The sequence below is a fragment of the Pseudomassariella vexata genome (assembly GCF_002105095.1).
Source record: "Pseudomassariella vexata strain CBS 129021 chromosome Unknown BCR38scaffold_3, whole genome shotgun sequence".
Classification (NCBI taxonomy): Eukaryota; Fungi; Ascomycota; class Sordariomycetes; order Amphisphaeriales; family Pseudomassariaceae; genus Pseudomassariella; species Pseudomassariella vexata.
Genome location: NW_024467958.1, coordinates 3,003,563 through 3,016,779, shown reverse-complemented (window position 1 = coordinate 3,016,779; position 13,217 = coordinate 3,003,563). Strand labels below are relative to the sequence as shown.

The window sequence follows — 13,217 nt, the reverse complement described above, 5'->3', positions numbered from 1 at the left end:
GGAGCGGCTCAACATGAATCCTCGCATTGTCGTATCCTTTGGTCCTTCAAAAGGGATCGTCCTCCTTAGCTCCCCATAGAAGACAGCCCTCATTTAAATTCATGAAGTTGCAGGCCTATATCGACTGTGGTCCTCTGGAAGAGTCTATTGGGTCTTGAAAGACCTTGGACACCTATTGTGCTCATATTGGAGTATTCACATGCGAGGCCGAGCCCTGCGTATACATTACCTCTCGAGTCACTGACATTATTTCTCTGAGGAGCCCTGAAGACGAATCGTTGGTCGACAGCAGAGTTATTGGATCCTTACTGGCCTAACGGTCCATTATCTGAGCCATCTACATACCAAAGACACCTCTTAGTAGAGAATAGCGCGAGAAGACACAACCCCATGCCATGCCTCAGTTCATCCCTGAAATGGATGATATTTTCATGCAGGGCTCTTATCCAGAATGTCATTCCCTACAGATCATCCCATCTAATGCAATCATCTACACCACAGAAACTGCGGGATTCTTTCACTTCTCTCTGGCAGGCCTTTATGCCTTGGGGGGAAGGGATGAGGCCGCGGGAGACATTGACGTAAGGGCCAATCATGTGGTCAACTTCCCTCAATACTCGAATGTTAAACCTGCTCAAATAATCACACGAGTCTTACGTGCTTACCCCCATGTCAAGACTGCCGGCTAAGGCACCTCGGGCCAAGAAAGGAAACGACCGGCGCCGAACAAGGGCGGTAATATACAGTGCCGCAGCGGTCCTCATCTGCCTAGTTAGCCGGGCCGGTCAGCCGAGCCTTTTGAAGACTTTAGCCTCAACTTCTCCGTTGCATTACCCCCACGGGGTAGTACAGGCAGATTTTGCGATTTCGCAGCTTGGCACCCCTTTTTAATGGACAACGCCGCACCGGCGGGGGTTCCGATGCTGTGACGTGACCAGACTCACGTCCTACCACAATCCGATCTCAACCTTTCTTCATTGAAGTGTACTGAGCAACCTCACATGCTGATTGAGCCAGAAATGTCATACGAGGACGGAAAAATCCTAGGCCCAACGCAAAATGGCGAACGCTACGAACTCACCAGCCCCACGGCTTTGCCGAAAGCAGGTGGCTTCCTCTGGAATCAGAAGATGATGATCCAGGCGACGTGTCGGGGTTACGCGACAGCGCAGTTCATGCAGCCTGAGCCGGCCAAGTACTCGCACGCGCCCAACATCGAGGCTAGGACTTTCATGCAGCCTGAGCAGAACTATTATGCACACCATCCGGGGCGATTCGTCTATGTCAAGGATGAGGAGACCGGAGAGTTTTTCTCGGCGCCGTATGAACCGGTTCGCGCACCGTTGGAGAAGTTCGTCTTCTCGGTGGGCAAGAGCAATATTTCTTGGACGGCGGAGCATCTAGGAATTAGAGTGGAGATGATTTTGGGGTTGCCTACGGATGATGTGTCGGAGTTGTGGACGGTCAAAGTTACGAATGTGTCGGGAGAGCCGAGGAAGATCAGCATGTATCCCTATTTCACTATTGGCTACATGTCGTGGATGAATCAGGGTGCAGACTACAGGGAAGACCTGGGTGGTGTGGTTGGGAGCAGCATAACTCCCTACCAGAAAGCTGACGATTATTACAAGAACAAGTATCTAAAGGACAAGACGTACCTCCTCTGCGAAACACTGCCGGATTCATGGGAGACAAATCAGGACGCATTTGAAGGAGAGGGTGGGTTGCATGCACCGTCTGCAATACTGGAGCTAGAGCTGAAAAGGGGCGACGCACGGTACGAGACACCCACGGCTGTAGTGCAATATCGCGTCTCTTTGAAAGCGAATGAAGAACGGGAATACCGCTTCCTCTTCGGCCCAGCTTTCGATGACGCAGAAATTCTCACGATGCGAAGTAAATACCTAAGCAAGGAAGCCTTCGCAAAAACCGCCTCTGAGTACGCAGAGTACATGTCCCAAGGCCGCGGTTGTCTCCAGATCGAATCCCCGGACAAAGAACTAAATAATTTGGTCAACAGCTGGCTCCCACGCCAAGTCTACTACCACGGCGACGTGAACCGCCTGACAACCGACCCTCAAACGCGCAACTACATGCAGGACAACATGGGTATGAGCTACATCAAACCCTCCGTAACTCGGCAAGCGCTCGTCCGCGCCCTCTCCCAACAGGAACCCACCGGCGCCATGCCAGACGGGATCCTGCTCATCGAGGGCGCGGAGCTGAAATATATTAATCAGATTCCGCACACGGATCATTGTGTTTGGTTGCCTGTAGCGTTGGATATCTACCTTTCCGAAACGGCCGACTACGCGCTCCTGGAGGAGAAAGTCCCCAGTAAAAATGGAGATGAGTACACGGTGCTGGAGCGCTTCAGCCGCGCAATGGATTGGCTTCTCTCTTCTAATTCCCGTGACGAAAGGGGGCTAAGCTACATTGCCTCAGGCGACTGGTGCGACCCCATGAACATGGTCGGCCCAAAAGGGCGCGGTATATCAGGTTGGTTGACCGTCGCAACGGGGTACGCCCTCAATGTCTGGTCCTCCATCTGCGAACAAAGCAGCAAGTTCGACCTAGCAACAAATTACCGCGATGGCGCGAAGCAGGTCAACGAAGCGGCTAACAGACATCTCTGGGACGGCGACTGGTTCGCGCGCGGCATCACGGACGACGGGGTGAAATTCGGGATTAAAGATGATCCCGAGGGACGCATTTGGTTGAATCCACAAGCGTGGTCTATCCTCGGTGGAGCGGTTAGTCCGGAGCAGAGGAAAAAGGTGATGAAGCAAGTTGACGAACACCTGAGCACCCCCTACGGCGTGCTTATGTTCGCGCCTCCTTTCTCAGGGATGCGCGAGGATATCGGTCGGGTAACGCAGAAGTTCCCTGGTCAAGGCGAGAACGGGAGTGTGTATAACCACGCGGTCGTATTTTACATCTGGGCGCTGTACAGCGTTGGCGGGGAAGCAGAAGCGGATAGGGCGTATGGGTTGTTGAGACAGATGGTGCCTGGCCCGCAGGAGGAGGATTATGTGCAGAGGGGGCAGTTGCCAGTGTATATACCGAATTACTATCGTGGGGGTTGGAAGGAGTTTCCGAGGACGGCGGGGAGATCTAGTCAGTTGTTTAATACGGGGACGGTGGGGTGGGCGTATAGGTGTTTGGTGGAGGGATTGTGTGGGTTGAGGGGTGTGAAGGAGGGTTTGAGAGTGTGGCCACAGTTGCCGGGGGATTGGGAGGGGATGAGGGTTACTAGGTTATTTAGGGGGGCGAGGTTTGAGGTCGATGTGAAGAGGGGGGATGTCGAGAGGGTCGAGGTGAAAGTTGATGGGAAGATTGTGCCAGAAGGGCTTGTGAAGGGAGTACAAAAAGGGGAGACGTATAAGGTGGAAGTAGTCGTGCCAAGGAGAGGGTAGGTAGATTCTTATGTAAAAAGCTCATTTTAGTATGTGTGTGAGTTGGATGCATGGATTCGAAGAAGTACAAACTCCAGCATTTATCGCATATCTTATTTTCCTTGCGGATGAAAGGACATGGTGAAGATTTCCGGAACAAGTCATGCCAATATAATTATCTACAGCCTCTGATCACCTTGCCCTGCGGAAAATCCTCATAGGTCTCTGCGCTAGGGGGCAGTTGCTGGGGGATAAGTCTACAGAACATCTCTACCGTCCATCTATGCTGTATGCCCTTGTAACTGAGACAAAAAAAGACGTTAGTCGTAGATTTAACCTCATAAAATGTAGCTAGCTAGTACGTTTCCTACAAGGTATCAAGGTTGACAGTTTGATCTCGCCTCCCATTAAATGATTCCTTGCTCCTTCTGTCAGCACTAGAGGAAGGGTCGAATAACATAACCGTCGCCCCAGCTGATCACCCAACCATGCCCCAAATCGTGCTGGTGGTGTGGATCCGCCAAGCCGTAGTGTATAGCACTAAAAAATACTAGCGCTGGTCATCTAATTCGAATACTTCCATGTTATTCAGGTTTCTGATCCCTCGATTTCGATTATAACTACTCTGGGTAAGGTAGATAACCTCAACTACTCAACCCCGCAGATTTCCCAAAAATGAACACCATGCCCGAACTCAAAACTATCCGCACCCCGACCCTGGAAATAGCCTATCACGACCACGGTGCCTCAACCGGCTGGCCCGTGATACTCTCCCACGGCTTCCCCTACTCCATCCACGCCTACGAAGAAGTGGCCCCCCTCCTCTTCGCCCAAGGCGCCCGCGTCGTCATCCCTTACCTACGCGGCTATGGCCCGACGCGTTTTCTCTCTCCTTCAACCATGCGATCAGGTCAACAAGCAGCACTAGGTACGGATTTGCTTGCGCTTATCCATGCACTAGGTATCGAGAAAGCCATCATCGCGGGATTCGACTGGGGTGGTCTAGCGTCCTGCGTTGTGGCTGCGCTATGGCCGGACAGAGTGGAAGGGTTAGTGTCTTATGCCGGGTATGATATCATTGATCGGCCTGCGCAGCGGAGGGCTGCTGGGCCGGGGTTGGAGTGCGTGATGTGGTACCAGCATCTGTTTCAAAGCGAGAGAGGGAGGGAATGTCTCCAGGGGAATCGGAAGGAGTTGTGTCGGATATTGTGGGAGCAGTGGTCGCCGACATGGGAGTTTAGTGATGAGGTGTTCGAGAAAACTGCTGCTTCGTTTGATAATCCGGATTTTGTCGATGTGGTGATACATTGCTATCGTCATGTTCTCGGGTCAGAAGAGGGAGATCCGAAATTGCAGGAGCTAGAGGAGAGGCTGGCGAAAAGACCGAAGATTCGGGTACCATGTATAACGCTGGATGGGACGAAAGATCCGCTGAAGCCGGGTGGAACGGCTTCGCACAATAGTATGTTTACGGGGCGGTATGAGAGGTGGGAAAGAGATGTAGGACATGCATTTCCAATGGAAGCGCCAGGAGTATTCGCTGAGGCGGTGTTGAAGATCCACCAGTGGGCATGTCATCAATGAGTTACAGGCACGATAACCAGTACACAAGCAGTGACGCATAGGGTCGAGCACGAATTCAAAAGATTGTCTTCAGCTCGGGTATAAATATCCCTTTGCTCTTTTGCGAAGGTCTCTTTATTTAGAATAGCTGTAATAATTCCTGTTTGAGGGTTGAGAATGAGGCTCGGAGTGGGAATAAGTCTACTAACTCAACTGAGTTGCCTGCAACCACTCCTAACTTTAGTGTACTAGAAATATCATCAACATCTACTGCTTATATAGTGTCCTGCGTAAATTTTGGGTTCTACTTTTCTATATCTCCCAGCAATACGTAACAGCTTTCTTAGGCCTGTTACACTACAATGATGCCACGCAGAATAAGTATAAAGAGCAAATAATCTATTTATTATTATTATTAAATACGCCGTAGGCTCGAAGCCCCCGGTACCTCTACTAGTACTCCCGTATGTCAAACCGTGCCCTAATGGCTGGACTAAATACATACGCTGCGTCGTCGGTTCGCCCTATTGGCGACTGCGTTGCGTTCACTACCATACTACGTTGGTTCTCAACCTACCAACAAAGTCCCCCCTGAGAAGATCGATGCTATCTGGGCCTTGAAGCTGTCCGACCCGTCCCTAGCAGCCATCTTACAATAGTCCCACTAACTACTGGTTCTCCTGTTGCCGTTGCGAGGTCTCTGCGAGAGTATAGTGGCCGTGGTGCGATGGCGGCCCGTAATCGTTCCCTCGGTCCTTCCAACAGCCCGCAAAAGAGGATTACGTGCTCTGCCGTCTCAGGGGCATCGCCACAGCGGCATAGCGGCGAGTACACGCCAAAAGCCCCTGTCTTGAATAAGAAGGCTGCTAGTCCTATTTTTTCCGTCCTGATCTGGCACAGCGTAGACGCCTCCAGTCGGTTCAGGCCGAAATACTTGCCCCCTTTCGGTATCTGCATCGAAGGGCCCTCCGGTTCCTCAGCGATAGCGCGTCGCTGGCGATCGTGATGCTCTGCTCCGGTGAGCCATCTCTTCCTCCAGTGGTCGAGGAGGGCAGCCGGGACCTCCTTTTCCTCACTCATCCACTCGGAGCCCCGGGCCTCCTTCTCCATAGTGTACCCTGCCGGTCGGAGTAGCTGCGACGCCTGCTTCCTCTTCGCCGGCCTATCCTGCCGGAGTATATGTGACGCTTTAGCGCTCGCGCTGCGAAGCAGATTTCTCTTCCCGCTAAGCCGTAGCCGTTCTTCAAACTTAGCAGCCCGGGCACTAAGATAGAGGTCTAGTGGCGGGATTGCTGCTTCTGCTTCCAGGTGGCGAACCGGCGTCGCTTTGTGGGCACCACAGACTACCCGGAGGCACTCGTTCTGTATCCCCATCAGGCTCTTAGCTGGCCCTGCCGGTTCCTCACTTATAGTATGCCACGCAGTCGCCCCGAAGGCAATCGCGCTACGGATAACCACCGTATATAACAGCCTCGCCCGTATAAGATCGCAGCCCCACGACATATTGACTAGCTTTGTCAGGGCTAGCTTTTGAGTTGCCATTTTTGTTTTAACACGCTCAACATGGGCGTGCCACGTCAGTTTGCGGTCGAACCAGACTCCTAGGAACCTGGCTGAGACTACCGGCGACACTGTGGCGTCCCCAAGGCGAATACTTTGCGGCAAGGGCTCTCGGGCCCTAGTAAAGTGCATTAGCTCACTCTTGTCAGGAGCGAACTCCATCCCGTGCCTCACTGCCCACCGCTGACACGTAGCCCATGCGCTCTCCAACCGGCGGCAGGTCGTGTCTGGATCGGTGCCGACGCTTAGCAGGTTCGTGTCGTCCGCGAACCCGACTACTAAAAGTAGTGGATGCTGCTCCGCTAGCTCCTCGTACAGCGTTGAAATGTATAATATAAACAGTATCGGGGATAGCGGTGACCCCTGGGGGACGCCAGCTCGTAGGGGGATTGGCTCTGACTCCTTGCCATCGAACCGGAGGCGTACCGTTCTATCCTCCACGAAGCTGCGTACCCACTCCTGAACCCACTCCGGGTAGCCTTTCCGGGCTAATATGGAAATCAGCCGTCTGTAATTGACCGTATCGAATGCCCCCTTGATGTCTAGCTGTAGCAGCGAGGCGATGCCCCCGCGTCTCCACGCCGTATAGACCACGTCCTCAACTATACGTATTGCCAGTTCGGTGGACCTCCCAGCGCGGTTACCCATTTGGCCGTTTGGTAGTAGGCCGGCCGCCTCAGCTACTTTGGTGATACGCTGGCTCATCGCCGTCTCTATTACCTTCCCTACCGTGCTAAGCAGGGCAATGGGGCGCCAGCCGCCAGGGGTCTGCTTCTGAGCTGTCGTTTTATTAGGCTTAGGGATAATAACCACCCTCGCTGAGCGGAAGCGCTCCGGGTAGTACCCCAGCCTAAAGCTAGCTGTTGCCAGATCCGCTAGGATCTCCCATAGGGGTTCACCGCAGGCCTTTAGCAGGCCAGTGGGGATCAGGTCGTCGCCGGGAGCCTTCCGAGCAGCCGTTCCTTTGATGATAGACTCGATATCCATTGTGGTCACCTCCCTAGGGACGTTCAGCTCTGGTCTCGTCTGTAATAGGCCGCGATCGAGGTCCGATAGATCTATATACGGGTCTGGGAAGAACCTCTCAGCTAGTAATTTTGCCTTCTCATCATGTGTACGTGCTGTAAGCGTGTCGCCGGCGTCCCTCCGGAGATCTGGCAAGCCGTGGGCCTCAGGGGGGGCCCAGCTCCGTAGCCTAGCCCACCTCTGCAGTGCCCACAGGCTTTTGTGATCCTTCGCCGTCCCCTCGAGCTTCTCGTGCCAGCTACGCGTCTGCGCTTCGCTGATTTCGAGCCGTTGTTTTTGGCCGGCTCTTGTATATTCGTCCCAGTTGGTCTGCGACCTTGCCTGGAGGTAGTCCCGCCGTCGTCTCTTCGTCTCAGCGCAAGCCTTGCTAACCTGCGGGCACCACCACGGGACCCCAGCGCCTCGGCCAACGGTGCGTCTCGGGACCGCCACGTCGGCGATCTCTTGGAGGTTCCGGATAACCCAGTCAACAGCCTGGTCCAACTCCGTTATCGTCTCAACCGGCAAATAATTCATAAATCTCTGGCTTGATTCGGCTACGATGAGCCACTTATCCGCCATCGCCCAGTTCCACCCTTCGACACTGCGGCGGCCCTCCTTGACTGCTTCCCCGTTGGATATTACCCTAATCACTTGCGCTCTGTGGTCTGAGCCCTCTAGGCCCGGGTCCCCATCGTAATCAATCCTAGCCCCTTTCGTCACCCAGGCTAGGTCGATAGTTGAGTCTCGTTGTTTGTGCCTTTGCCGTGTGATTTCCCCGAACGGCGTAACGAGCTCTAATCGCCAGCGTCGCGCAAACTCCACTACGTTGTCGCTGCCCCGTGACGACCGTCCGTGGACGTCCCACAGCGGGTGATGTGTATTGAAGTCCCCTACGAGGACCTGTGTCCCCTCCGGCGCCCCATTAGGGAGGTCTTGGAGCGGGCTGACCCAGCGGCTCCCGGTCTGGTTTGGTGAATAGATAGACCAGATTGTAAGGGCGTCCGGGCCTGCCCCGAACGTAATACTGCTCCAGTCCATCCCGGTACGGGGTCGCAACGTAGCCACGTCGTATCGTTTATGGACGTATAGCGCAGCTCTGCCGCTGCTGTACACTACTTCGTACCTGGACGACTTCGGGCAATAAATCGCCTTCGTCCGCCGGTTGATCCATGGCTCTTGAACCGCTATTATATCATAGTCACCCCCCTTATCCAGCGCTAGCGTTGCGTTCGCCTTTGAATCTGCGATATTCCAGTAGAGAATAGAGACTACCATTAAGCTGTCGATGGTATATCTTCGTTCGTACGTCCCTTAGTGAGGAAGCTACGCATTGCTGACGCAGACCGTTCGGTTCGCTCCTGCTCCACTCGCGATCCGCCCAGGGGGCGGCCCCGGGGTCGTACAACTGTAAACCCGTCGCTGGTCAACGAGCTAGGTGGTGTGAGCCTGCCCTCACTAGATAACCCGTCCGAGTAGCTGCGGACCTCAAATTGTCGGGGGCGGTGAGCGTACGCCTCGCGTACGCGTAGCCGCTGCTGTTCTGCCGTAGGGCAGTCCCTGTCCCACGCCGTGTGCTTCCCTTTGCAGTTCACACAACGTTTTTTGCCGCTAGGTGCCTTCTCGGGGCAGTCTTTTTCACCCCCTGGGTGTGCCGTTGCAGCGCAGACGCCGCAACGCGCCGTCTTCTTGCAGTGTTTCGCGATATGGCCGTATTCGTAGCACTGGTAGCACTGCCGAACCCGAAGATTGCCGTCGTACGGCTCGCAATCGAATATCTGGGCCTCCCAAATAAGCCCTTCGGAGCATAGTTCCATCGCCGCCTCCACGCTATCCACGTGTAGTATCAGGGCCGCATACGGTGCTTGCGGCGCCCGGGGGAGGTTTCTTTTAGCCTTAGAGAGGTGCTTTGTATTGTCCCGCTTCAGGTCTTTAAGTAGCTGGCTCTCGTCGTGGACCTCTCGCAGCCGTTTCGCAGGCAGCCCCTTCGCGATCACTGCAACTTCTCTGCGGTTGAGAAGTGCCTTATCGCCGAAGGCACTACGCACCCACCTGCTGTCCGTGGTCGCCGCTGAGGCCGACTGCTTAAACGTCACTACGGTATCGCCACTGCGCAGCCTGCGGGCCGCCACTGCATCGGTGCTGCCGCGTGCACTGTTCACCGCTTTTACGACCTCAGCCGCCGATCTGTTCTTCATATTAGGGTCCTCTGTCCCCCGGATCACTACCTCTCTCTCCCTTCGCTGGGGCACTACAACCCGCTGCTGCCACACTGGGGCTTCACCGGGTCCCCGTCCCTGGGCCGATCCTGAGGCGATTGAGGCCCAGGATCGAGTTGTAGGCAAGGCCACGTTCTTCACCGTATCCTGCATGGTCTTCTCAACCATCGTCTGGATCGCCGCAGGAATTTCGGCAAGGGCCAGAGTCACTGCCAGTACGTCGGCATGTGTGGCGGGTCTGTCGCCCCCCTCCTCCAGCGTCCTGCCGGCTAGTTTCAACCCCAGCCAACGCTCCATCAAACCCCCCATGACCTCAATCTTCTCACGTGGGACCAAGTCGGCAATCTCTTGTTCTACCTTTTGTAGTTCTCTTCCGATCCCTTCCCTCTCTGCGTTCTTTCTGCTGGTGCGCTCCACGTTCGGTGCGTGGGCACTTTCGTTGGCGTGGGGGTGGTGAAAACTCTGTTCGAGTCCCGCCCGTCCCCCGTCGATCACCATCGGCGCCGCCATCGCTTGCGTCCTCGCTTCGCGTGCGATGCGAGGTCACTGTCCGACGTAAACGGTCGTTAGGAATCGAATGCCGCAATCGGTTTGATGATTTGACGCTGTTCGAAGAAGTTATCGATGAAAGTCAGAAATCTCTTTCAAAGGCATAATCTATTTAAAATACATACAGTGAATAGATTAATACTCGCGTTTTCTTCTAGCACACAGCCTAATATACCCGGTACCCAGGTTAGTGTTAAGGGGTGCTTGTCCGGTACAAGGTGTCAAGCACAAGCTTCTCTATGTCACCACCCTTTCCTAAAACGACATTCAGCCATCATTTATGGAATTCACGTGTCCTCCATTCCTTCGATAGATTGGTGATTGTGGCATAAGGGTCTGACATGTATAGTCCTGGAACCGATATTTTGATAATACAATCTTTTTACATGGTGCTCGGGGGAGTATCTATATGTATTATTTGACTTGACGATGGCAATGAGCCAGCTTTTTAAACGTTATTGTAGTTTTTCATGTACGTACTACGCAAAATACTGGCTAATAAGACATATCGTCATCGGAAACGGATAATCTCACTTCTCTGCGACTAATTGGGCCATGAAACTAGGTTGCAGGCATACTCTTCGTTCAAATGAAAAATGAATATAGACAGTGCTTTCTCATAATAAGGCATAATTTCAGCTGGGAACTTGTTTATTTATTCAGTCAACGTCAATTATTGATTATCTATTCCTATTCGAGAATTGAAACTGCCACCGACCTTCTTTTTCCAAGAGTGCAAGAACTTCCCCTTTTCCACTCTGACGCCACTTCCCCCACCGTTTCGATTGCGCGCTGGTTTTGCCAACAGGAGTAGTAGTATTTTAGCTGAAACCCTGGTATACACCGGATTGCTCTGGATAACCCATCTGCCTTTTCATCCATCCCCAGGCGTTGAAGAGATTTCACCGCGATGTTAACCCAAAGCAGTGTCTCTTGTATGAGTAGGCCTGACCGCACACACTCGATCAGTTGATCGACCAGTTCGTTTAATCCGTCAACCTCGGATTTCTCAGTTATACTTCGCAAGGTAGTTTTCGTTTTCCATGCATTATCAACGCATTTTCTCCCGTTCAGCACTCCTTCTATTTCGGCCACGCGAATCCATAGACAGATTATCAGAATGTGGTCCTTGAAGAAAGCTATACACCCTCCCATTCTCGTTGGAACTTCCTTCAGTTTCCTGTAGTTCTCCAAAAACGCCCTATAGTAGGCGGCCAAGTCTTTGTAAACATTATTGTTCAACCTGTAGAATTTTCGATACTGCTCGACTTTGTCGCCATGGGCTGGGGTCCAAATAGCCTCATCCGGACTTGGAAATTCTGTGACAGTGTCTTTACGTCGTCCTGTTTCCATGGGTTCGTAGAGCATCGGGTCCCCGAGAGGGCCCCAGAATTTGAATTTTGCGGGAAAAGTTGCGGCGGCTAAAGGCAAAGAGTTAGAGAAAAGAGCTGGCGCTGAACTGGTGCGCGATAAGGGGCCAGAAGACGAGTAGGTAGGACAAATTTTGACAGGCGAAGAGTAGGCAAGAGTAGAGTTCACTGGAGAAAAATAAATAGACGACGAAGGAGACGACAATGGAGTGTGAAATGATTGTGTGGGAGATGACGGGATAAACGACGATGATATTTCTTTGGTTAACGTTATAGTTGGAATACGTGGAGGTTCGGAATTACTCTCGGAGGTTGCGCTTTTAGTGATATGTCTCCCCGCGATATCATTCTCTGGTCTGGCGCATTTTGAAGTGACCGTTGCTAGGATCGCATTCTCTGAAGTAGCATTCGTTGGTATAACTTTCCCGTGGACGGCGCTATCTGTAGTGATACTCTCTCGGATAGCACCACTTGGAATGATGTTCTTTGCGCTAATGGTCTCTGGGGTGGCGGTCTCAGGACAATCGTTCTTTAGGAGGTCGCTCTTTGGAGCGGCGTTCGTTGCGATATGTTCGTTCAGGGAAACCATTTGTGTAGCATAACTCGTTAGTATGGCACCAACTGGGAGAGGCCTTCTTGTTATCTCGGTTTTATTTCGCCGACCTTTATTTTGTGCAGGTCCGTCCAGCGAAGATTTCGCTTTATAACCAGTGTTCAAACAGGCGACATCGATCTTTTTGTTATGGCCATCTTTGAGATCGTGTTTCGTGCTTGTGTAGGACCCTAACCAACTTGTTGACGAGCAGATCGACGGTGGGCTTTTTTCCGGTGTCAAACATAAAGAATCGGAATGTTTCATTTCAAAGCCCGGTTCGAATCCTCGAATAGACTTGTAAATGGTCGGACGAGAGCAAAAGCACCCCATGTTTCTCTATGGTATTGCAGTCGTGAGTCTTCGAATCCGATGTAGTCTTAGACTGGGAGACCATATAAGGATGCCCGTCTGCAGACGACGAGTGCTACCTTTGTAAAAGCGCCATGTTTTACAATCAACTGTCACTCATGATGAATTCTTGATCGTGTGATTGATGTTGGTAGAAGCCCGATAGTAAGTATTGGCTTTTTCTTTGTCACAGTCGAGGCGTACTGCACGAACCAACCAACCAACAAATCGGCCATTGTAACGGGGTAAGGCCGGACATCAGGGAAATAGGTTACGGGGCTAGGAGAAAGTTTATTTTCTCTTCTTTAAGAGGCACAGAGGCAGAGTAGGACACGAGTCCCCCATCTTCACGCATCATCATCCTCATCTTCATATCATCATCTCCTTCTTATCTATATCTTCACCTTCGCTTTTCAGTCAGTTATTTAGTTATTTTAGTTATTCAGCTTATCTTTACGTTCGAGATCCTATTATCACGATACGAGTATCAGAGGCACATCCGACCAACTCGCGCACCAGACGTATAAGAGCTTCGCTTTTATAACCAGTACCACGATCTTCGTCTGATAAGACCAACAGATGGGATCTGTTGGTACTGGAGCCGTCTGTTCAG

The 13,217-nt window shown here is 52.5% G+C and overlaps 3 protein-coding genes across 3 annotated transcripts; 2 read left to right on the top strand and 1 right to left on the bottom strand.

The window, feature by feature from the left end:
- Positions 1-1,019: 1,019 nt before the first annotated feature.
- On the top strand, positions 1,020-3,416 carry BCR38DRAFT_335758 (glycoside hydrolase family 94 protein; the record flags this gene model as incomplete). Its single annotated transcript, XM_040855405.1, has 1 exon — positions 1,020-3,416. One exon carries the CDS (start codon positions 1,020-1,022, stop codon positions 3,414-3,416), a length of 2,397 nt encoding a protein of 798 aa, XP_040719280.1.
- A 577-nt stretch (positions 3,417-3,993) lies between these two features.
- Positions 3,994-5,202, top strand: BCR38DRAFT_424984 (Alpha/Beta hydrolase protein). The gene has a single exon (XM_040859691.1). It carries the CDS (start codon positions 4,071-4,073, stop codon positions 4,977-4,979), a length of 909 nt encoding a protein of 302 aa, XP_040719279.1. The 5' UTR covers positions 3,994-4,070; the 3' UTR covers positions 4,980-5,202.
- Positions 5,203-10,981: 5,779 nt separating this feature from the next.
- Positions 10,982-12,586, bottom strand: BCR38DRAFT_406866 (uncharacterized protein; the record flags this gene model as incomplete). The annotated part of the gene is made up of 1 exon (XM_040858102.1): positions 10,982-12,586. The coding sequence occupies one exon, from the start codon at positions 12,584-12,586 to the stop codon at positions 10,982-10,984; it is 1,605 nt and encodes a 534-aa protein (XP_040719278.1).
- Between the last annotated feature and the right edge of the window lie 631 nt (positions 12,587-13,217).